Genomic DNA, 25,358 nt, shown 5'->3' with positions numbered 1-25,358 from the left:
TTTGATATCACTATTGGCCGGGGTGACCCCACTGCTCCTGGGTTATCAGCCAAGGTTTCTTCCCCCCATCCCCCGCCCCCAAACTGGATCATTATTTGGTGATGCTTGCCAGAGAGTGAGTGATGTAAAAAGAGTGCTTGGTTTGAGTATAAAACAAGGCTTTAATCAACTGTTTCAAAACCATGAGATTTCTAGTTACAATCACTAGTTCCTGGTTACAGAAACATCCTGAACAAGCTGGGCCCACGCCCGAGTATTTATACTCCTTGGACGGCGCCACCAGCTGGCCACCCAGTGTTACTTCATGAGTCATGATAAGATTCATGACAGTGAGTCTGTGTTCGCGTGTGTGTGTGTGTATGTCTGTGCACACGTGTGCGCGTGTGCACATGTATGTGCGTGTGCACGAGCGTGTGTGTGTGTGTGTGTTCGTGTGCGTCTGTGCAGTCGTTGGCTGAGGACAGAATCGGGCTGCGATGCCCCTGCAGGCGAATAGCTCACCGCTTGGCTCGCGCGGGAAGAATTGGCACTGGGTTGAGCTGACCGAACCTGCAACCCGGCAAGAGGAGGGGCGGAAACTGGGCGGGAGAGGGGAATAGGCCAAAGTGAGGAAATGGGCAGCTTGATCCCAGGCCCAGTGCCGCCATCATTGTTGGGCCAGAATTGTGGATTTTATTTTTAAAACCTGAATTGATTCCAGTTAAGCCGAATCGCGACTGTAAATTCCTCAGGCAGGAAGCTGACTGAAATTACAACCCCTTTGAGTTTATTTTTATTCTCTCGGGCACTGATGGCTTGAACTGAAGAAACGGGGGAAGGGGGCAGGGTGAGTCCAGCTTTTAACATTCAGTGTAACTGCTCCCAGCTGCCCGTGAAGTGGATTATTTCGATCAGAGCTCAGCCAGCCCATGTTCAAGCTGATGAGGAAAAATTCTATTAGAAATTCATTGAGTTTCGCTCAGACACCTTTCAGTGAATTGAACACCAGCCTCGACTGCCACCAAGTCAGTGCCAAGCATCCCTGAACGTCTGTTTTTTTCCCCCAGTTTTGACTCCAGCCCGCTCGCCGCGACATTCTCCCCTCTTCTCCTCCCGTCGCACCATCCTGTCTGGGGACCGTTCCATGATGGCCAACACCCTGCCCAGGCGTGAGCCTCGCCAGTGAGTGCTGCGCAGATGTTCGACTCTGGAAGGCATCGCCCCCCCCGGCCCGCTCCCGCCCTCGTCCGACCATCTCGCACATGCACCTTCCACCAGGGGTCACTAGGTTGCGATCAGCAGTGGGACCCCCCCACCCCAGCCAGTATTTACCCTCCCCCCCCGCTCCCTACCGCTAGGGTGCTGAGGCCTATTAAGAACCTAAGAAATAGGAGCAGGAATAGGCCACTTGGCCCCTCGAGCCTGCTCCGCCATTCAATAAGATCATGGCTGATCTTGGGCTCAAAGCCACTTCCCCGCCCGCTCCCCATAACCCTTCACTCCCTTATCTTGCAAAAATCTGTCTATCTCCACCTTAAATGTATTTAATGACCCAGCCTCCACGGCTCTCTGGGGCAGAGAATTCCACAGATTTACGACACTCAGAGAAGAAATTCCTCCTCGTCTCAGTTCTAAAAGGGCGACCCTTTATTCTAAAACTGTGCCCTCGAGTATTGAAGCATCTCTTGCTGTTGTTCTGACTGAAATTGTCTGTTTAACCTCGGACTGATGTGGGGTATCAGAGCCGGGATCCTGCTGTGTACGACTCGTTGCTGGGAACTTATCTCCTCGTTCAGCCAGGAATGCCGATGCTCTGATTTCTCCCTATGTTCAAAGTATTGGCCCTCAACAGAATGAGACTGAGCCCTTTCTGCCCAGATGTTCTTTATATATATCCAATGGTGGAGCGATTAAAATCAGGGATGCGCAAGAGGCCATTTCTCCCTATACTCTCCCATTCACCCCCGAGCTCGCTGACCTGCATTGGCTCCCCAGCCAGCAACACCTCAGTTTTTAAATTCTCATCCTTCTGTTCAAATCCCTCCACGGCCCTCGGCCCCCTCCCTATCTCTGTCACCTCCTCCAGCCCCACAACCCCCCAAGATCTCTGCGTCCCTCCAATTCTGGCCTCTTGCACATCCCCCGATTTTAATCGCTCCACCATTGGCGGCCGTGCCTTCAGCTGCCAGGGCCCCGAGCTCTGGAATTCCCTCCCTAAACCTCTCCGCCTCTCTCTCTCCTCCTTTAAGACGCTCCTTAAAACCTTCCTCTTTGACCAAGCTTTTGGTCACCTGTCCTAATATCTCGGTGTGAAATTTTGGCTCATTACGTTTCTGTGAAGCATCTCGGGATGTTTTTTTTTAATTCGTTTATGGGATGTGGGTGTCGCTGGCAAGGCCAGCATTTATTGCCCATCCCTAATCGCCCTTGAGAAGGTGGTGGTGAGCTGCCTTCTTGAACCGCTGCAGTCCGTGTGGTGAAGGTGCTCCCACAGTGCTGTTAGGGAGGGAGTTCCAGGATTTTGACCCAGCGACAATGAAGGAATGGCCCAATATATTTCCAAGTCGGGATGGTGTGTGACTTGGAGGGGAACTTGGAGGTGGGGGTGTTCCCATGCGCCTGCTGCCCTCGTCCTTCTAGGTGGAAGAGGTCGCGGGTTTGGGAGGTGCTGCCGAAGAAGCCTTGGCGAGTTGCTGCAGTGCATCTTGTAGATGGTACACACTGCAGCCACGGTACGCTGGTGGTGGAGGGAGTGAATGTTTAAGGTGGTAGATGGGGGTGTCTACGTTAAAGGTGCTGTATAAATGCAAGTTGACATAAGAAAACTACTAGGCACTTGGTCTAAGCGTTAAACAAAGCTTTAATCAACTGCTTTACAACATGGAGGTCTAGTTGTGTCCTTCACTAGTTCCTGTTAAGAATGTCCTGCGCAAGCTGGGCCTGTGCCCGAGTATTTATACTCTCCCTGGACCGCGCCACCCGCAGGCCGCTCAGTATTATTTCATAAGTCTTTCTTTCATGAATGACAAGATTCATGTCACAAGTTGTTGTTGTGTACCCTGTATATCTGTTGTACCCGTTGCACAGCAAGTGTGAAGCCCACTGCAGGAGAGCAGCCAATAAGCAGCAATGCCAACTCATTGCTGCGGCATCTCTCAGACGGGCGGGGGTTGCAGGGGGGACGGTAGCCATTGACCAATGTGTGCCACCTGCCTGGCGCACGTGGGCAGTGCCAGCCCGTAAGGCGACGGTGAGGAGTGCTGGATGGATCAATCCCCCTTCCTTAGACCACGAGCAGCTTAACGTGCCTCACTGCTTTGCTGAAAAAAAATTGTATTTCTAATTAATTAGTTTTGTCGCTGGCATTTTTCCCATTTTCCAATCGGAGAATGAAGCTCATTCGGCAGTTATATCCCTCGACGTAACCTTGGCAACAGAAATATTCCTGTAAAACTCTTAATCTAGACAACAGGGCATTTGAAAAATTGAAATTGTAAATGACAGTGTGGTGGGTTCGCAACCTGCCCTTTGAACCCCAGGGACCTGAGCTCAGTACCAGCCTGGATTGATGGGACAAAGGCTTTCTCTTCCAACAGTAGGATCCGATATCAGAGGAGTTTTGGGGAAAATGTGATTCATTTTCTGAAGGCATGGAACCACGACACAGACCTGCATCGGGTACGGACTCTCACTCGATGAGGCGCCTGCTGTGAGAACCGGCAGGGCTTCACTGTGTCAGCCCCTGGCTCAGTGGGCAGCACCCTCACCTCCGAGTCAGAAGGTCGCGGGTTCAAGTCTCACTCCAGGGACTTGAGCACATAAAACTAGGCTGACACACCCAGTGCAGTGCTGAGGGAGTGCCGCACTGTCGGAGATGCCGTCTTTCGGATGAGACGTTAAACCGAGGCCCCGCCTGCCCTCTCGGGTGGACGTAAAAGATCCCGCGGCCACTATTTCGAAGAAGAGTAGGGGGAGTTCTCCCCGGTGTCCTGGGCAATATTTATCCCTCATCACTAAAACAGATGATCTGGTCATTATCACATTCCTGTTTGTGGGAGCTTGCTGTGCGCAAATTGGCTGCCGTGTTTCCCACATTAAAACAGTGACTCCACTTCAAAAGTACTTCATTGGCTGTAAAGCGCTTTGGGACGTCCGGTGGTCGTGAAAGGCGCTATAAAATGCAAGTTTTTCTTTTTCACTAGTGCAGTAGGAGACTCTCCTGAGAGGTGCCAGGGACATTGCTGGGCCAGAGAGCAGGGAGTTAATTTGGGATGTCCGACCCCTCCCTGTTAGTTACGCAATTCCTAACAGCCCAATCCCATATATAATGCCGATCCCCGGTGTCCTGGCTAACACTCCTGTCTCAACCTACACCCAAAACAGATTATCTGCTCGTTTATCGCCTTGTATGTTTGTGGGATCTTGCTGTGCGCAAATTGTCTGCCGCGTTTCCTACATTACAACAGTGACCACACTTCAAAAAGTACTTCATTGGCTGTAAAGCGCTTTGAGACTTCCTGAGGTGGTGAGAGGCGCTATAGAAATGCAAGTCTTTCTTTCTTCAGACTGCAATTGAGCTGTCCAGACTAGAGGGGCCTGGGTTCCATCCCTGGGGTCTGTGCTAAGTTAGTAGATCTCGGCTGGTGAAGCATTTAGGCGGGGGGGGCTCCCTGTGTGTTGAAGGGGGGAGTAGGGGGGGGGGAATCAGCCAGGGTTCCTGCTCCTGATCACTATGGCCTGACGGTAGCTGAAACATTTGTGTGTGTGCGTGTCAACACCAGACGAGGGCAGGGTCCAAGGTCCAAGTAGATTGCCTGCTGCCATTCACACGTGAGCCAAGGCCTCGTGAGCCAAGGCTGCCAGACGAGGGGGGCGGAACCTTCAAACTAGAGCCGGGCCGTTCAGGGGTGATGTCAGGAAGCACTTCATCACACAGAGGATAGTGGAAATCTGGAACTCTTCCCCCCCCCCCCAAAAAGCTGTTGAGGCTGGAGGGGGAAGTGGGGGGTCAATTGAAAATTTCAAGCCTGAGATTTTTGTTGGGTTACGGTATTAAGGGATATGGAACCAAGATGGTTGAGATACAGATCAGCCATGATCTAACTGAGTGGCTGAACAAGCCGAATGGCCTCCTCCTGTCCCTATGGGTGGAACCACACCCGGTTCTCCATCGCCACCTTCAGGAGAGGGAAGAAAATTGAAGTGGGGGTGGGGGGAAGGGGGGGGACAAATAAATCCCCCAAGTAAGACCCCCTCAAATAGGAACTCCGCCCCTGACCTTGGGGTTACGGGAGCTGGCGGTTGGAGGCAGACACAGAGTAAGCGGAGGCCTTGTCTTATCCAGAGTGTTTTGATTGGGTCTGATTATCTCTTCCCTCAGGCCATCCGTCGTGTCTGCAGTTCACAGTCAATATGACAGCTGCGGTGAGGACCTATCGCTGGCAGTGCATTGAATGCAAGTCCTGCAGTCTCTGCGGCACCTCAGAGAACGATGTAAGTGAACCAGGCAGTGCGCTGGGCGCAGCTACCAACCCGCTGAGTTGGGAGGGAGGGGGTTGGTGGGGAGATACCAACCTAGTGTGATGGGGCGGGGGGGGGGGGGTGGGGAGATACCAACCTAGTGTGATGGGGCGGGGGGGGTGGTGGGGAGATACCAACCTAGTGTGATGGGGCGGTGGGGGGTGGGGAGATACCAACCTAGTGTGATGGGGCGGGGGGGGGGGGGGGGAGATACCAACCTAGTGTGATGGGGCAGGGGGGGGGGTGGGGGGGAGATACCAACCTAGTGTGATGGGGCGGGGTGGGGGGGTGGGGAGATACCAACCTAGTGTGATGGGGCGGTGGGGGGTGGGGAGATACCAACCGAGTGTGATGGGGCGGGGGTTTGGAAAGGGATACTCCAACTTGTTGTATGATGGGGTGGGTGGCAAGACAGCGCCCCATTGAGGCTTGGGGGATGTACATACGCAAATCTCTGAAGGCCGCAGGACAAATTGATAAAGCTGTTTACAAAGAGCAAGAATCCTTGACTTTATAAATAGAGGCGTACATAAGAACATAAGAAATAGGAGCAGGAGTCGGCCATTGGGCCCCTCGAGCCTGCTCCGCCATTCAATGAGATCATGGCTGATCTGATCTCGGGCTCAGCTCCACTTCCCTGCCCGTTCCCCATAACCCTCAACTCCCTTATCGTTCAAAAATCTGTCTATCTCCGCCTTAAATATATTCAATGACTCCGCCTCCACAGCTCTCTGGGGCAGAGAATTCCACAGATTCACGACCCACAGAGAGAAGAAATTCCTCCTCATTTCCGATTTAAATGGGCGACACCTTATTCTGAAACTGTGCCCCCGAGTTCTAGATACCCCCACGAGGGGAAACATCCTCTCTGCATCTACCCTGTCGAGCCCCCTCAGAATCTTGTATGTTTCAATAAGATTCTTCTAAACTCCAATGAGTATAGGCCCAGCCTGCTCAACCTTTCTTCATAAGTCAACCCCTTCATCTCAGGAATCAACCTCGTGAACCTTCTCTGAACTGAGAACAAAAGCAAGGAAGTTATGCTAAACCTTTATAAAACACTGGTTACGATCCAGCTGGAGAATCGTGGCCCAATTCTGGGCTCCGCACTTTAGGAAGGATGTCGAGGTCTTGGAGAGGGTGCAGAGGAGATTTACCAGGATGGTGCCAGGGACGAGGGACCTCAGTTATGTGGAGAGACTGGAGAAACTGAGATTGTTCTCCTTGGAGCAGAGAAGGTTAAGAGAAGATTTAATAGAGGTGTTCAAAATCATGAAGGGTTTGGTCGAGTAAATAAGGAGAAACTGGTTTGACTGGCAGAAGGGTCAGTAACCAGAGGACACAGACTTTAAAGGTAAATTGGCAAAAGAACCAGAGGGGGAGATGAGGAGAATATTTTTACGCAGCGAGTTGTTGTGATCTGGAACGCGCTGCCTGAAAGGGCGGTGGAAGCAGATTCAATAGTAACTTTCAAAAGAGAATCGGATAAATACTTGAAGGGGAAACGTTTGCTGGGCTGTGGGGAAAGAGCAGGGGGGGAGTGGGACTAATTGAACAACTCTTTCAAAGAGCCGGCACAGGCACGATGGGCCGAATGGCCTCCTCCTGTGCTGTATCACTCTATGATTCTAAGATGGTGTTGTGTTGGGGGAGGTTAGGAAGATTGCAAACCATTTTGCTGGGGGGTGGGGGGAGGAAGATTCCAGTACTTCCACTAAAATAGAGAGGAATTTCACAAAAAACATATCAAGCTAGTGTCCCACCGTGCATGTTCATGGTCCAAGCAAGGCATAGTTCTGTGCAAATCAAGACAACACAATATTATCAACAATCTCAGGCAGAAAATGTTTGCTCTTCCACACTGATGGCTTCATGGCTAGTTCCACCTTGTGGTGTGGTACTGAGGCACACAGACCAGGGATGGGCCCGGCTTCAGCCTGTGCTACAGATATCCTCAGAGGCTGTGAGCCAGAGAGAGGGAATATCAGCCGGGGTTCTTGTTCCTGATCTCGATCTGGTGAATCTTGTTGTATTCAAGCGTGACTTCAGTATTGCTTTGTGGAGAAGCTGAAGGGAGGACGGGACCTGGAAAGAGTGGATCTCTTTACCCGCCTCCGTCTTCCCTTCTTCCTGTAATCACCAGGCATTTAAAACTCAAGAAAGAAAAGAAAAAATTGCATTTCTATAGCGCCTTTCACCACCTCAGGATGTCCCAAAGCACGTTACAGCCAATGAAATACTTTTTGAAGTGTAGTCACTGTTGTAATGTAGTAAGCGCAACAGCCAATTTACACACAGCAAGCTCCCACAAACAGCAATGAAACAAATGATTAGGTAATCTTGTATTAGGTGTTGATTGAAGGATAAATGTTGGCCAGGGCTCCCCTGCTCTTCTTTGAAATAGTGGCCGCGGGATCTTTTACATCCACCTGAGAGGGCAGACGGGGCCTTGGTTTAACGTCTCATCCGGAAGACGGTTTACACCTATAATATTTGATCGGTTTCATTCATTGAGCACAGCAGGGGTCCAAGCTGATCAGGCGATGTGAAGCTGTAGCATCTGCACAAAGTAGGGGAGGGGGAGGTTTCTGATACTAGGTGACTGTTTTAATTGACAGCTGGGAGGAGGGGAAAAGGTTGTGATTTTGTCTTTCTCGCTGTGGATTTGTCTCTGGGACAGTGAGAGAGGGACATAAGACTCTCTTTCTAAAGTTACTAATCAGAAATACTGACAATAAAGTGAAGTTAGGTCAATATTAAGAGGAAACTTTGCATAATTTATACATTTTACATTATGAAGAGGAACAGGAACTAGGTAAAATCTCAATATGTAAACAGCATTCTGTTCATTCATATATTTCAGATAAAACAAACCAGTTTGTTGTCCATGTTTCACTAGAGTGCTTATCAGTTCATCTTCTGAAAGACAGAATAAATGCAACTGGCATCAGGGGTGAGCTTACAGTATCCAGCATATTCAACAGGAGGTCTTATTATTACAGCCCTGGTCATACTGTTTATACAGCGTCTTTAACCTGGTAAAACGTCCCAAGGCGCTTCACAGGAGCGTTATAAGACTAAATCTGACACCGAGCCACATAAGGATAAATTAGGGCAGGTGACCAAAAGCTTGGTCAAAGAGGTAGGTTTTAAGGAGCATCTTAAAGGAGGAAAGAGAGGTATAGGGAGGGAATTCCAGAGCTTAGGACCTTGGTAGCTGAAGGCACGGCCACCAATGGTTGAGCGATTATAATCAGGGATGCTCAAGAGGCCTGAATTGAAGGAGCGCAGATATCTCCGGGGGGGTTGAAGGAGATTACAGAGATAGGGAGGGGCGAGGCCACGGAGGGATTTGAGACCAAGGATGAGAATTTTAAAATCGAGGCGCTGCTTAACCGGGAGCCAATGTAGGTCAGCGAGCACAGAGGGTGATGGGTGAACGGGACTTGGTGCGAGTTAGGACACGGGCAGCCGAGTTTTGGATGACCTCAAGTTTACGTAGGGTGGAATGTGGGAGGCCAGCCAGGAGTGCGTTGGAATAGTCAAGTCTAGAGGTAACAAAAGCACGGATGAGGGTTTCAGCAGTGGATGAGCTGAGGCAGGGGCGGAGACGGGCGATGTTACAGGGGTGGAAATAGGCGGTCTTGGCTTCTTTGTCACACTGGGACATGATGTAAAGTCTGATTTCCCATTTCTTCCCAATAGGATCAGTTACTGTTCTGTGATGATTGTGATCGAGGCTATCACATGTACTGCCTGAACCCACCGATGTCCGAGCCCCCTGAAGGTAAGGCCCCCTTTCTACCCGCACTGAGAAGCGAAATTTCCTCTGACGTGTGTGTGTGAAATCTATGGCTCGGCTAACAAGGTGTCCGGGACTGGGCAGCGCAACCGCTTAGAAAGCCGTCTTTCTGCATCTGGTACTTGTGTTTGAGTCCAGCCCGAACTGATGCATGAAAGTCTCCTCTCCTTGGCCAACACAGAGTCCCCATACACTGGGACACTTGAGTGCGCCGTCCAAGGGTGATGGGATGTGTATAGTTTTAGGGACATCGCAGGGCTTGAGAAACTCCAGCTTCCACTGACATCCACCAGTTCTGGGATTTTCCACCGAGAGTGACTCAGCCGTAGAATACAACCACCAGATTGAACAGTGCTAACAGGATGATATCCTACAATATATTTCTTCATTACCAGCATAGCAACACTGGACGTGTGGTACGCCGGTACGTTCCTGGCACCTACCCGTGGGTAGAGGATTTTTTTTAATGATCTATATCTTATTATAAGTCTTCTGCGCCCACTTCCTGTCTGCGAATCCTTACTTCCTCTTGTGACATTTGCGTGTCAACTTTTCCCATTCTAAATTCTTATGTCAACCTGTCACGCTGTAATTGCACCTTCCTGCCGGTGGTGGCGCTGCAGTGCCTTGGATTCCCAGCTCCTGGCTCTCTCCATTTGTACTGCAGATAAATATTTTTTTTTGTTAAAAATCATACCTCTGCCTGCCCTGGTCCAATACTCGCCCCACCCGGCCTCTAACCCCACTTCACCTGTGGGCTACACTTGGCCGTGACTCCCTGGGGTTATTCTGACTTTGGGCAGTAGTGCAAAAACGGGGCAATCGGATCAGCCGCCCGGTGGGAGAGATGGATAAAGGGCGGCCGAATCGATATCCCCCCCGTTATTTGAGTACAGGAGCAAGGATGTCTTACTACAGTTATACAGGGCCCTGGTGAGACCACACCTGGAGTACTGTGTACAGTTTTGGTCTCCTTACCTAAGAAAGGATATACTTGCCATAGAGGGAGTGCAGCGAAGGTTCACCAGACTGATTCCTGGGATGGCAGGACTGTCGTATGAGGAGAGATTGGGTCAACTAGGCCTGTATTCACTAGAGTTTAGAAGAATGAGAGGGGATCTCATTGAAACGTACAAAATTCTGACAGGGCTAGACAGACTGGATGCAGGGAAAATGTTTCCCCTGGCTGGGGGGTCTAGAACGAGGGGTCACAGTCTCAGGATACGGGGTAGAACATTTAGGACTGAGATGAGGAGAAATTTTTTCACTCAGAGGGTGGTGAACCTGTGGAATTCTCTACCACAGAAGGCTGTGGAGGCCAAGTCACTGAATATATTTAAAAAGGAGATAGATAGATTTCTAGACACAAAAGGCATCAAGGGGTATGGGGAGAGAGCGGGAATATGGTACAGGAAACTCTTTTTTATCCGGCACCTAAATAACCGGAAATCTCTGTTAACCGGCAAAATTCAGGGGTAAGTTCAGGTAAGTTTTACTTCATATTAGTGGCCTGTTCCTGGATCTGTGGTCGGAGTTCCTGCACCTGTTGCTAAGCAACAGGGACACTTGGATCTTGTGGTCGGAGTTCCTGCACCTGTTGCTAAGCAACAGGGAAGCCTGGATTTGTTGCTGTGTACGGAGCTCTACCTTTTACTATACCTCTCTGTAATCTGGACTTTTTGATAAACCGGCACCACGCCAGTCCCGTTGGTGCCGGATAAAAAAGAGTTTCCTGTATTGAGAGAGGATCAGCCATGATCATATTGAATGGCGGAGCAGGCCCGAAGGGCCGAATGGCCTCCTCCTGCTCCTATTTTCCTATGTTTCTATGTTTATACACATCATGCCTCTAACTGCGCGGAACCCAGGAGAGCACCCGAACTTCAATATTTTTTTGTTGTTTAAAAAAAAAAGTTCAATAAAAAAAACAGTCTGATTGATTTTGTTCCTTTTTCTCCCCCCTCTCACAGGCAGTTGGAGTTGTCATTTATGTTTACAACAGTTGAAAGAAAAAGCCTCGGCCTACATAACTTTAACCTAAAAGCGGCTGTAGTTGTTGGCAAGTGAATGCCAATAACCCTGAAAACTAAAGTCCAAGCCCTCTCCGCTCCTCCAGCTCCGATAGGTGACCATGTTCCCGTGACACGGCACCACTCGTTGTAAGATAGCGACCTTTGACTCAAAGAGGTCCGAATGCTGCTACTTGGGGCAATTTCTATCGTCGTACTGTGATTTTAAACATGAAGTGAGATGTTTCACACACACACACACACACACACACACATGACATTTTAGCAAAGTGGGGAGGGGGGGATTTGTTTTTACTTTGTAAAGCAAATGCCTTCACATCCAAGTATTTTTTAGAGACAATTAAGAAAATTCGAAGAGGAGAAATGCAGATCGAACAAAGACCAGCGGCAGCCATTGAGGGAACCACCCGCCCGCCCAGCATTTTGACTCATTTTTATCTGCGTACTCGGTACAAGCTGACACCACGTGGATCTCCATTACACTGCAGAACCGTTTGTTGAACAGACCCCGACGGCAACGCTCACTCGAGTCAGGTTGTTGCACGTTAAACCAAACCTATTTGGTGTTAATGGACATACTTCAGAGCAGGAGCCAACTCGGGGCATAACTGCCCCCCCCCCCCGCCCCCCCTAACCCTTCAGTAAAAAGGAGTTGTGTGATGTAAAAATGCATGTTGTGATATATATCGTACCCTCCCCCGCCCTCGGCCAACGCCAGAAGGAAACAAGATGGACCAAATAAAATGCAGCAGTGGAAAATTGAACTCATTGAATCAGAGCAGATTGGACCGTGGAGATTGATCCCACAATGCTGGAGTCGACCTTGTAAGACATTGGAGGACCTGCTTTGTTCGGCTGGGCGTTGAGTGCTCCCTGACAGACCTTCGTAGAGCTTCTCTCGGCCTGGGGTTTCTGCAGATCGCTCTCCCTGACCCTCCACGGCTCCCTGGAGCATCGACCCAGCCGTCAGAAGAAGCTTTGCGGCGTGACCCTCTGCAGGAAAATCAGCAACACCCCCCCACCCCCCCAAAAAAAAGCTTTCTTCTTCCGAGGAAAACATGCGAGAAGAAGGAGTGCAAGATGTTCGCCAGCCTGCGCAGCTGGGAGCATTGCTCTTGAAAAGGACCAAGAGCTGAAGAAGAATTCATGATCTTCAGCTTTTCCTTTTATGTCTTGAGAAAACACTATATGATACGCTTTGGGACAGCTTTCATAAGCTGATGTGTATATATGTTCATTGGATGTGATTAGGCTTACCCACTTCATTGGCACATTCAGTTACTGGGCCAACGTTTGCCGTTGGTCCCGACTCGCCAACCGATCAGCAGCTTCTCAACTTGACTCATCCACTGCTGAAGACGCCAACTGGCATTACTCCCAACCCCGAACCCCCTTTTGTCCAAAGAAGCCCAGCATCCAGGGAGTGCAAGTGTGCTGAACGGGACGCAGCTCCTTGGAGCGTCCCGTCACACGGGGGGGGGGGGGGGGGGCGGCCGCACTGGAGTGAAGTCACAACCAGCGGCTTGCGTTGCGAGCTGCCTCCTGGGCAGAACTGGGGGGCACCGACAATAACAGCAGCACAGGACAACCCTCCCAACAGGTCTCTACTCTGGGCGGGTGGGAGGGGAGGGGCAGATAACAGGTTTAGCTCGGTGAAGTCTGATCTTACTGGCGTCTGTACCAGACCTGCAGTCTCTCCGTCAAAGGGTTAGCACCAGGATCAGCGGTTTTGAAAACAGAGTCAATCTGTAGTTTTTCCTGAAGTGTACCCAAGATCCCCCATTTGTGAGTCTTTCCTTCACTCCCTTCGTTTCGCTGAATAAATGAGCTCAACTTATTGTGGGGACTCCACGTATAAACGGCAGAGAGATTCCCTCAAATGTTTCATCACAACAGCAGGCCATTCAGCCCATCAAGGCTGTGCCGGTGTTTTTCCCCAATGAGCCACCTGGTCTAATCCCACTCTCCCGCTCGCTCCCCACAGCCGCTAATATTTCTCTTTTACAAGCAATCCTGTAATTCCCTTTCAAAAGAATTTAATGGGCTCTGTTTCAACAATGATAGAGAATTCCACATTCGAACCATTGTTTGGGTAAAGAATTTTTTTTTAAGCTCCCCTTGAATTCTTGTTTGTAATTATCTTAAATCCAAGCCCTTTTCATTACCATCTCACGACCAGTGGAAACAATCCATCACTATTAGGAACGTCGTAGGAACAGGAGGAGGCCATGCAGCCCCTTCGAGCCTGTTCCACCATTCAATGAGATCATGGCTGATCTGCGACCTAACCCCATAGACCCGCCTTTGGCCCCTGTCCGTTAATAGCTTTGATTAACAAAAATCTATCAGATTTTAAATTAACAATTGATCTAACATCAATTGCCGTTTGCAGAGGAGAGTTCCAAACTTCTCCCACCCTTTGTGTGTAGAAGTGTTTCCTAACTTCACTCCTGAAAGGTCTGGCTCTAATTTTTAGGCTATGTCCCCTAGTCCTAGACTCCCCAACCAGCGGAAATAGTTTTTCTCTACATATCCTATCAGTTACCCTTAATATCTTGAAAACTTCGATCAAATCACCCCTTAATCTTCTAAATTTCTGGGAATACAACCCTAGTTTGTGTAATCGCCTCTCGTAATTTAACCCTTGGAGTCCGTGTATCATTCTAGTAAACCTACGCTGCACTTCCTCCAAGGCCAGTATATCCTTCTTATACAATCACCCTATTTTAAGCCTTCATGATCTTAAAGACCTTTGTCAAGTTGCCCCGTAACCTTCTCAGCTACAGTGAAGGAAAACCCCAACAGAGATTTAAAATAATTGGCAAAAGAACCAGAGGGGGAGATGAAAAGAAATTATTTTACGCAGCGAGTTGTTGTGTTCTGGAACACGCTGCCCGAAAGGGCGGTGGAAACAGATTCAATAGTAACTTTCAAAATTGGAATTGACTAGTAACTTGAAGTGGAGTAAATTTCAGGGCTATGGGGAAAGAGCGGAGGAGTGGGACTAATTGGGTAGCAGGGTAAGATGGGCTGAATGGTCTTCTGTGCTGCGAGATGCTATGATCCTCAAGTCTCTCTTTGTAACTGAGGCCCCTCGTCCCTGGTAAATGTCCGAGTGAATCTACACTGCCCCCTGCCCATTGTTTTTAGGACCTGCCTATAATGGAGTGCCCCAAAGCGCACGAAATGGGCACATTTAGTAGCGTTTGTTCCGAGATTAAAATTTAGGAGAAAAATCCCAGACTAAATTTCCTCTGAAGAGACTAAAACTAAATGTCGAGGCCCAGAGGCGAAAAGGTTCTTGGAGTAAAATAACCCATTTCTCAATGGCTCCATTTATTTTCAAACACTTCTTGGTTCCTTAGTCTAGACTTCTTTCTACACATAAGTTCTGCATTCAGACTCTGGGCCTAGTAATAGCTGAAGCTGAGTAACAACAACAACTTGCATTTATGTAGCACCTTTAACGTAGTAAAACGTCCCAAGGCTCCTCACAGGAGCGATTATCAGACAAAATTTGACACCGAGCCACATAAGGAGATATTGGGACAAGTGACCAAACGCTTGGTCACAGAGGTAGGTTTTAAGGAGCATCTTAAAGGAGGAGAGAGAGGCGGAGAGGTTTAGGGAGGGAATTCCAGAGCTTAGGGCCCAGGCGGATGAAGGCACGGCCACCAATGGTGGAGTGATTATAATCAGGGATGCTCAACGGGCCAGAATTGGAGGAGTGCAGAGATCTCAGAGGGTTGTGGGGACTGGAGGAGGTTACAGAGATCAGGGGGGGGGGGGGGGGGGCGAGGCCATGGAGGGATTTGAAAACAAGGATGAGAATTTTAAAATCGAGGCGTTGCCGGACAATGTAGGTCAGCGAGCACAGGTGGGGTGATGGGCAAACGGGACTCGGTGCGAGTTAGGACACGGGGCAGCAGAGATTTGGATGACCTCCAGTTTACGTAGGGTGGAATGTGGGAGGCCGGCCAGGAGTGCGTTGGAATAGTCGAGTCTAGAGGCAACAAAGGCATGGATGAGGGTTTCAACAGCAGATGGGCTGAGGCAAGGGGCGGAGACAAGCAGTAAAATGGAAACAAAAAGAGGTTCACGTAAGACCGACGCTTCCTCAAATCCCTCTCGCCCTCCCCCACAGCCTGGGCCCTGTTCATTTATACGCTCTCATGTTACATTGCCGAGTATCAATTTACAATTTGCACATTAAGCACTTGTGACTCCAGGTGCTAAGAGATGAAGTTGCTTTGAATCAGGTGTTACACCAACCGAAATTGGATTGCAAAGTACTTGATTATTTTACCAGTGTTTCCCCACTGTGTTGTGTGTGCCATTGCCTGCAATGTGTAAATGTGGTATGTGTTTTAACAGGTTTGCTGCTGTTAACTTGCTGGTATCTCTTTCGTAAAGGCAGAATTAAGTATATATATTTTTTAAAAATATTAAAATTGATCACAACATACCCTTTAAAGACAGAGGGTAGTCTTGGCATTTTCCCTCTTGGCAAAATGTCTGTACTGAAATTGCCCCTTAACTGTGCCTCTCTCAAATGGTCAGATCTTGGCTGTACTGTGACTAAATTTCCATCCAGCAGCTCAGTAGTGACAATGGAGCAAAATTAATTCGCTCCACTGTTGTCAGGTCTGAACTAGCCCGGCTGCCTCAGTCCACCTGTATCCCTCTCTGTGACGAGCCGCTCTTGACATTGTCTATCCAAGACCCTTCCAGGGTCTTCCTCGATCTCTTGTTCTGTGTGCGGGGTGGGGGCACCCGCGAGTATTCTTAGCCGTTACCATCCTTCCCGAGCATTGCCCCCCGAACCATCGCAGCCGTCCTTCCGCGGATCTCCCGCTCCGTGACCGAGCCACCTCGGATCTCTGAGATCTCGACTGCAATCCTGGTAACTGTGTGTCGGCCACCGTGTTTGCCCTCTGACCCCCATGTGCCTCGTCTACAATTGGCTCTTGCCCCCCCCCCCCCCCGGTAAAGCTTCGGGTGTCCAGATGTGGAATTTACCCAGACATCGGAAGGAGCCGCCAGCAGAGGCCGGTGCTACCACATCTGCATTCGGCATTGGTCTTTCAGTCTCTCCTCTGCACAGGACATGAGGAGAGGTTGGGCGTCAAGAAACAAGAATAAGGCACCGATTCTGGGGCCTCAGAGTTAATCCAGATGTTGACCCTCGTGTCTGCTCCTGATTATGAGTTATCTACCCCTCCTCAGTAGAGCAGTATTCCAAACGTTGCCATCCAGGAGGGCGCGGTCAGTCATGTTTTTCTGGACCTAGTGAGCTCAGCAGGTGCCATCCAGTTACTAAAGGCCAGGGGGCAAATCTGAAAGAGTCAGATTGGGTCATTTACCGCAACGAGCGGAAGTCTGATTTTCACCGGGTATTTGGACTGCAAAGGGCTTAGATGTGTCAATCCCACAATCACAGACAATTATGGGTGGGGAGGGGTTACAGTCACTTTGGTTCAAGTGAGTTTGGTCAGTCTCAATGCAACTCCGAGCGGGGACTAGTACAAAACAGCTTAAACGGACGACCCAAAGCGCTTTACAGCCAATGGAGTACTTTTTGAAGTGTAGTCACTGTTGTGATGTAGGAAACGTGGCAGATAATTTGTGCACAGCAAGCTCCCACAAACAGCAATGAGCGGATTGTGTTTTTTTAGTGATGTTGGTTGAGGGATAAATATTGGGCCCAGGACACCGGGGAGAACTCCCCTCCCCTGCTCTTTTTCGAAATAGTGGCCGTGGGATCTTTTACATCCACCTGAGGGAGCAGACGGGGCCTCGGTTTAACGTCTCACCCGAAAGACAGTGCGGCGCTCCCTCGGCACCGCACTGGGAGCGTCAACTTTTATACTCGAGTTTCATGGAGTGGGACTACGAACCCACAACCTTCTTGACTGAGGCGAGTGCGCGGCCGACACAGCCACGGCTATTTCAGGCGCTTAGATGTAAAGGAAGAACTTGCATTTCCGTAGCAACTTCCACTCCTTCAGGATGTTCCAAACCTCTTTCACAGGTAATTCATGACTTTTGAAGCACAATCAATGTTACACAGCCAAACGCAGCGGCCAATTTGTGCACAGCAAGGTCCCACACACAGTAAATGAGGCGAATGAGCAGTTAATCCATTTTTTTTTTGGTGGCGGCGTTGGTTGAGGGAGGACTCCCTGCTCGTCTCTGAATCGTGCCATGGAGATCTCTTGTGCCCAACAGCCCCCGGTTGATTAACCTCTCGTGCCGAAAGGAATTTGAAGGGAATGTTGTGAGGCTGATGAGTTTAAGAATTCAACTAACCAATGAAAGAGATAAAGACAATTTAACAGTGATTCTTAAAACAAAAAAAAATAATTGCTGTAAAAAAAATGTTAATGTTGTAAAACCAATCTCGGCTTTCTCTGTGTAAGGAAAGTTGTAAACTTTTTTGACATGAAATTGTTCCTTTAATTTTTTTGGTAAGCTCCAGGTACCTGAAGCTGCAATATGTTATAGGTGTCTCGCCCGAGGGCATCCGCACCGTGACTCAGGGTCGGGTCTGGTTTGAGGAGAGGCAGGGCCTTCATTCTGGGGAGGGTCATGAGCTGGAATAGCAGCAGTGTGATTGTGGTTGCGATGATGTGCAGTGATGGGTTTTTTGGTGTGGCGACGAAGTACCCCTTTGGCACAAATTACCGCCAGTGTTTATAGTGAAGCCCCCCCCCCCCGCCCTTTTGTGAGGGCCGTTGCCAACCTGACATCAGTAGAAATGTTGAATATCTGGTCTTGCGTTTGATTCTGCCCCTTCCCCCGCTTGCCTGGCCTGTTGAACTCATTGAGTTCCGCCAGGGCTGGCCCGTCCGAGGGGCCATTCTGTCCCACAGGAGAGGCCAACGCCTTCACCTTCAGCTCTTCACAGGAAGACCAAAGCCTTGGAGGGCCATTCGGGGGGTCCTTTTGGTAACGGGTTAGGGGCAAGATCTGGAAAGTCCCCAGCCTCCGCAGTTGGCAAAGGAACGAGGGAAAGAGTAGTCAACCTGATGCCAATGATGCACCGGCGACATTGCAGCATCCAAACAACTAGGTTCATCTGGCCAGAAGTGTTCTTGGTTCAGAGATGTTCTGGAAATGTAAAACACAAAAGTTTTTCCTCCCCTGTGGTTGCACTTGCCCGTTGCTCTGTAGACCATTAACCAGCTTTATCAATAGTCCTTTGAGCCACTGGTAGACCCAATGACTTGGCTTCCAACCACGTTCTACTCTCCACTAAAACCTGGGTGGAAGGAGCGTATGACATGACCAGGGTTGAAGTGCAGATGAAGTGAATCAAGACGCAATGTAGAGTTGACTCCAAGTTTCCATTTAAAAACCCATAGATTCATAGAATCTTACAGCACAGAAGGAGACCATTTGGCCCATCATGTTTGTGATGGCTCTTTGTAGCAGGAAGGGAAGAGGAGGATAGATGCTGAGAGGTTGTTTCCCCTGGCTGGAGAGTCTAGATCCAGGGGTCTCAGGATAACGGGTCGGCCATTTTGGACTGAGATGAAGAGAAATTTCTTCACTCGGAAGGTTGAGAATCTTTGTAATTCTCTGCCCTAGAGGGCTGTGAATGCTGAGTCTTTGAGTATAATGAAGGCTGAGATTGATAGACTTTTGGACTCTAGGGGAATCAAGAGATATGGGGATTTGGCGGGAAGGTGGAGTTGAGGTCGAAGATCAGCCATGATCATATTAAATGGCGGAGCAGGCTCGAGGGGCTGACTGGCCGACTCCTGCTCCTAATTCTTATGTTCCACAGAAAGTGGTCATCACCTTCACCGCATGGCTGACTGTATAAGAACATGAGAACTTTTATTGAGAAACCGGAAAAAAGTTGTGAGATCCAATGTCTGATTTTTGATTGATCTGAACCCTACCTCACCTGCCTTCTCACTTCACCCTGCAAGCTCTCCTCTCCCCTGAAGTAAACCCATGGCTCGGTGGAACGAACTAATTCGGCACACGGAAGGGATCGCGACCAGGTCCCGTTCGATCTTTCAGCTCAAAAAAAGCTTTCGGGCGGGGGGGGGGGAAAGCCAAGCGGGGCAGTTCAGTGTGTAGGTCCAATTACTAACACCACCACTCCGGGGAAACAGATCCCGCTAAACTGCTGGAGGCCGGGCAACCTGCTGGTCCCATTCCCAGGTGGGGAGGGCAGGAAGTGTAGGTCGATTCACACTTAGCGCTCAGCACAGCTGTGAGCCATCGCAAACCAATCCAGCTGTTCCCTCATCTCCCCAGTGTGTGGGCTGACTAAAGCTAGGTGAGACAGTAAGCTGTGAGGAGAACACAGAGTCTGCAAAGGGATATCGATAGACTGAGTGAGTGGGCAGTAAGGTGGCAGATGGAGTTTAATGTAGGGGAAATGTGAGGTTATTCACTTTGGTAGGAAGAATAGAAAAACAGAATATTTTTTAAATGGTGAGAAACTTTCAAATGCTGGTGTTCAGAGAGATTTGGGTGTCCTCGTGCAAGAAACACAGAAAGCTAGCGTGCAGGTACAGCAAGCAATAAGGAAGGCAAATGGCATGTTGGCCTTTATTGCAAGGGGGTTGGAGTATAAGAGTAAGGAAGTCTTGCTCCAATTGTACAGGGCCTTGGTGAGACCACACCTGGAGTACTGGGCACAGTTTTGGTCTCCTTATCTAAGGAAGAATATTCTTGCCTTGGAGGCGGTGCAGTGAAGGTTCACTAGATTGATCCCTGGGATGAGAGGGCTGTCCTATGAGGAGAGATTGTGTAGAATGGGCCGATACTCTCTGGAGTTCAGAAGAATGAGAGGTGATCTCATTGAAACATATAAGATTCTGAGGGGGATTGACAGGGTAGATGCTGAGAGGTTGTTTCCCCCTGGCTGGAGAGTCTAGAACTAGGGGCATAGTCTCAGGATAAGGGGTCGGCCATTTAAGACTGAGATGAGGAGGAATTTCTTCACTCAGAGGGTTGTGAATCTTTGGAATTCTTTATCCCAGAGGGCTGTGGAGGCTCAGTCGTTGAGTATATTCAAGGCTGAGATCGAGAGATTTTTGGACTCTAGGGGAATCGAGGGATATGGAGATCGGGCGGGAAAGTAGAGTTGAGGTCGATGATCAGCCATGATCTTATTGAATGGCGGAGCAGGCTCGAGGGGCCGTGTGGCCGACTCCTGCTCCCAATTCTTATGTTCTTAAAATAAATAATTTTATCGCAATCGATGTGCTGAAAATGCCACATAACGTATTGCAGCTTTAAGTGACACTAGCAGGAGAATGATTGAACTGGTTGAGTCGTCTTTGATGATGTAATTGTGTAGCTGTCTTGGATAGGTGATGTGTCTGTTTAAATTAGGTGTGCCAGGCAATTTCAAGAATAAAAAAAATTGGATTTGATTATCACCGTGGAAACAAACACCACAGGGTGACCTGGGTCTTGAGTCTGTGAGTTCTTATTTTAAGAAAGGAAGACTTGCATTCATATAGCACCTTTCACAACCTCAGGACGTCCCAAAGTGCTTTTAAAGACTTTTTGAAGTGTATTCACTGTTGTAATGTAGGAAACGCGGCAGCCAATTTGCACACAGCAAGCTCTCACAAATAGCGACGTGATAATGATCAGATCATCTGTTTTTTAGTGATGTTGATTGAGGGATAAATATCGTCCAGGACACCGGGGAGAACTCCCCCTGCTACTCTTCAAAATAGTGGCCATGGGATCTTTTAGGTCCACCTGTGGGGTGGGGGCAGACGGGGCCTCGGTTTAACATCTTATCTGAAAGACGGCACCGCCGACAGTGCAGCGCTCCCTCAGCACTGCGCTGGGAGTGTCGGCCTGGATTCTGTGCTCAAGTCTCTGGAGTGAGACTTTGAACCCACAACCTTCTGGCTCGGAGACGAGAGAGCATGCTGCCCACTGAGCCACTGGCAGACACACTAGAGGCAAGCAATGCAGTTAAAGACCTAGATACACATTTTCGGTGCCAAGCAGTCAGGTATGACGAGCGATTCTCCTCGCTCACGGCACCGCCCGGTGAAAGGGTGGGCGCACTCGCCGCAAGAGCGGTGGTGGCTCGGAGAGCGGGTAATGGCCCCTCGTCAACTGGTGCTGACACACGCACACATCACGCAAGGCCTCTCTGTGACCAATCCCTGGCCTGGGCTGAGTCAGCTGATCGCAACTGGGCGGCTGGTAGGGGTGTGACAATTGGCCAAAGGGTAACCAATCATGCAGTGCAGGAGGCGGGGCCTCAGACATGCATTAGGTCCCTTATTTGCATATGCAAATGTCACTTGCACCGGTTTCAGGCCCGTACACTGCACGCCTATTTTATTGGCCTTTACCAACCTCTGGCTCCTAATGAGCACGTGATTCCTCCCCGCCAATCCTGACTCACACCTCCTCACTTACAGGCTGTACATGAGTCACTTAAGAGACATTAGAGGGATAAAAGGAAATACTTTACGATTGTTTCTTTAACCAGCAGATGACCTGATTAGAAGCTGCCTCCAGCTCTGTTTTAAGCTCATCTTAAAATAGTCAAAGCTGATGGATCACCCCGCTGGCAGGAAGGCATTTAAAAAAATGCATTCATGGGATGTGGGCGTCACTGGCAAGGCCAGCATTTATTGCCCATCCCTAATTGCCCTCGAGAAGGTGGTGGTGAGCCACCTTCTTGAACCGCTGCAGTCCGTGTGGTGAAGGTGCTCCCACAGTGCTGTTAGGGAGGGAGTTCCAGGATTTTATCCCAGCGACGATGAAGGAACGACCAATATATTTCATGGTGTGTGACTTGGAGTTGGGGAACTTGGAGGCGGTGGTGTTCCCATGCGCCTGCTGCCCTTGTCCTTCTAGGTGGTGGAGGTCGCGGGTTTGGGAGGAGCGGGTGAAGGAATAAGTGAGGTTGCTCTCCACGTCTACATCATCCCCAGCTGTTGTCTATGGCTCTCATCACCATTACAAACAAGAGCTTCAGGGAATTGTTCCCCCCCCCATGTTTTTCCCTCATGGACTAAGGCTGCTGATTTACTCTGGGGGGTCACATCTCCGGGCATTGAAACTGTTGTCTACTTTAACCCTCTTCACGTGCGAGCCCAGACAGCGAGTGTCGGAGGCTGTTTCACCAGGAAGGTGTCACAGATGAGATTGATCTTCCCCTCAGTTGACATCCACATACGTCAAGGGATCACAGGTCAGTGGTCCAGGGGCGGGAACCCTGACTAGTTTCTCCCCTTCCACAGCTCAGGAAGGTTGAGGACAACCAGTTCCCATTGCTGGCCGTGATCGGCTGCCTCAGCACGGATCGATCGGGGACTGAACTTGAAGTCTTCCTGTTCTGTGTGACTCAGTATCAGCTTCGCCCTGTGTGTCATCAGGGGAGCTCCCAAGTCTTGGCTCTTTGGTCAGTGTGATGGAACGCTCTCCACTTGCCTGGATGGGTGCAGCTCCAACAACACTCGAGAAGCTCGACACCATCCAGGACAAAGCCGTCCGCTTGATTGGCACCCCATCCACCACCTTAAACATTCACTCCCTCCACCACCGGTGCACCGTGGCTGCAGTGTGTACCATCTACAAGATGCACTGCAGCAACTCGCCAAGGCTTCTTCGGCAGCACCTCCCAAACCCGCGACCTCTTCCACCTAGAAGGACAAGGGCAGCAGGCGCACGGGAACACCACCACCTCCAAGTTCCCCTCCGAGTCACACACCATTCTGACTTGGAAATATATCGGCCATTCCTTCATCGTCGCTGGGTCAAAATCCTGGAACTCCCTCCCTAACAGCACTGTGGGCCTTGCCAGCGACGCCCACATCCCATAAACGAATTTTAAAAAAGATCCTGCAGGGCAGCTGTTGAGGTTGAGCGTTGGGCTCCGAGCACGAAGGACAGTCTCACAAGACCAGCTCCCAACCCAGCCCAGCCCAGCCCAACCCAACCCAGCCCAACCCAGCCCCGCCCAGCCCAACCCAACCTAGCCCAACCCCGCCCAACCCAACCCCGCCCAACCCAACCCGGCCCAGCCCAACCCGGCCCGACCCAACCCGGCCCAGCCCGACCCAACCCGGCCCAGCCCGACCCAACCCCGCCCAACCCAGCCCCGTATTTGAACCCAGCGGCTGATCTTTGGATGAATTCCTCCTGCTAAATAACTATGACCAGAATAAAGTCTTTCCGCACCGCCAAGTCCACCCTGGTCATGTGCCACCTCTTGAATCTCTTATTCCCAGCCCACCATTTCTTTGCCTTGGAAATGTCACATGTTTCCCATATCCCTAAGAAAGGTGAACCCTCCACCCCTCCCCCACCTCCCAACTAACCCCCGATTCCCCCCTTACATCGATTCTTTCTGCAGCTGCGGTTAACACTCCAAAGTTAGCCAATGCCTAAAGCCCTGGCCGAAACCATGATTCCACCAGGCCCAGTCCACCAACCGTCTCATCGCCGGCGCAACACCTCTCAACCCTGCTCTTCAGCATTTCACCAAAACATTCCTCAGGATTTTCCCACTTTGTTCCTGCTTCAGATCAACGGCCACATTTTACTCGGAATTTACAGCTCAGAAACAGGCCATTCGGCCCAACTGCTCCGTGCTGGTGTTTATGCTCCACACGAGCCTCCTCCCACCCCTCTTCATCTCATCTACATATCCTTCCATTCCCTTCTCCCTCATGTGTTTATCCAGCTTCCCCTTAAATGCATCTATACTATTGACCTCAACCACTCCCTGTGGTAGCGAGTTCCACATTCTCACCACTCTCTGGGTAAAGAAGTTTCTTAGATACATTCTTAGATATATTTCTTAAGGCTAAAGGGATCGAGGGATATGGGGAGAAGGCAGGGACTGGGTACTGAATTTGGATGATTAGCCATGATCTCATTAAATGGCGGAGCAGGCTCGAGGGGCCGAATGGCCTACTCCTGCTCCTATCTTCTATGTTTCTCCTGAATTCTCTATTGGATTTATTAGTGACTGTCTTATATTTATGACCCCTAGTTCTGGTCTCCCCCACAAGTGGAAACATCTTCTCTACGTCTACCCTATCGAATCCTTCATAATCTTAAAGACCTCAATCAGGTCACCCCCTGACAGAGCTAGGAATGTTATCAATGAACGACTTAGGCAGGTAGTCAAGGCCCTAGACGGACATTGTGGTAAGAACATTAACAAAATGTGGAATGAGAAAAGGTCATTTAGAAACATAGAAACATAGAAGATAGGAGCAGGAGTAGGCCATTCAGCCCCTCGAGCCTGCTCCGCCATTTAATGAAATCATGGCTGATCATCCAGATTCAGTACCCTGTCCCTGCTTTCTCCCCAATTGTCACATCGGACCCGTTCTCATCACGCTCGCATCACCCGGTCGATGGCGGATCAGGGAGAAGCCAAGACAGCTGTCGTCCTTCTCACACATGGGCAGCCCATGACCTGGAGAGGAAAATCAGGGAGAACGTTAAAGAGTAACACACACATCGACAAGCCGAGTGCAAGATTATCGGCCTGAAAATCTTAGTGAGCCTTCTTGATGAACTATTCTCGAGAATTCCTTCGGGCACCAGGAATTGTGGGTAATCGCTCTTACCCCATGAGCTGACCGAACCAAATCGCTGGAATTAACAGCGGCAATGCCAGCTCTTTAACAAACTGCGAGAGCGATCGAACCAGGTTCATCCTTCCCTGTGGCCACTTGTAAAGGTTCGGTTTTACACTGACTAACGTTTATGGAGGTTTAGAGCAGCCATGGGGGACCACGAGCTCAAACTCGAAGTGAAGTGTTTGTGGAATCGAGGACCCTCCACAGTCAATTCCCAGTCCGGCAACACCACAAATTTAAAACTCTCCTCCTTGTGTTCAAATCCCTCCATGGCCTCGCCCCCTCCCTATCTCTGTAACCTCCTCCAGTCCTACAACCCTCCGAGATCTCTGCGCTCCTCCAATTCTGGCCCCTTGAGCATCCGTGATTATAATCGCTCCACCATTGGTGGCTGTGCCTTCAACTGCCTCGGCCCTAAGCTCTGGAATT

At 49.9% G+C, this 25,358-nt stretch overlaps 1 protein-coding gene across 1 annotated transcript in view; it reads left to right on the top strand.

Moving 5' to 3' along the window:
- Positions 1 to 12,783, top strand: part of dpf1 (double PHD fingers 1) — a 67,632-nt gene extending 54,849 nt beyond the window's left edge. The window contains exons 9-11 of the mRNA XM_085973278.1: positions 5,360 to 5,472; positions 9,205 to 9,286; positions 11,272 to 12,783. Coding sequence (XP_085829404.1) covers positions 5,360 to 5,472; positions 9,205 to 9,286; positions 11,272 to 11,342 — 266 coding nt within the window. The 3' untranslated portion in view covers positions 11,343 to 12,783. The remainder of the gene's footprint in view (positions 1 to 5,359; positions 5,473 to 9,204; positions 9,287 to 11,271) is intronic.
- The last annotated feature ends 12,575 nt before the right edge of the window (positions 12,784 to 25,358 follow it).

This window comes from Somniosus microcephalus, chromosome 34 (assembly GCF_052327205.1).
Source record: "Somniosus microcephalus isolate GS21.2 chromosome 34, FLI_Smic_1.0, whole genome shotgun sequence".
Lineage (NCBI taxonomy): Eukaryota > Metazoa > Chordata > Chondrichthyes > Squaliformes > Somniosidae > Somniosus > Somniosus microcephalus.
The sequence above is the reverse complement of the archived record's forward strand: the minus strand, read 5'-3'. Positions and strand labels throughout refer to the sequence as shown.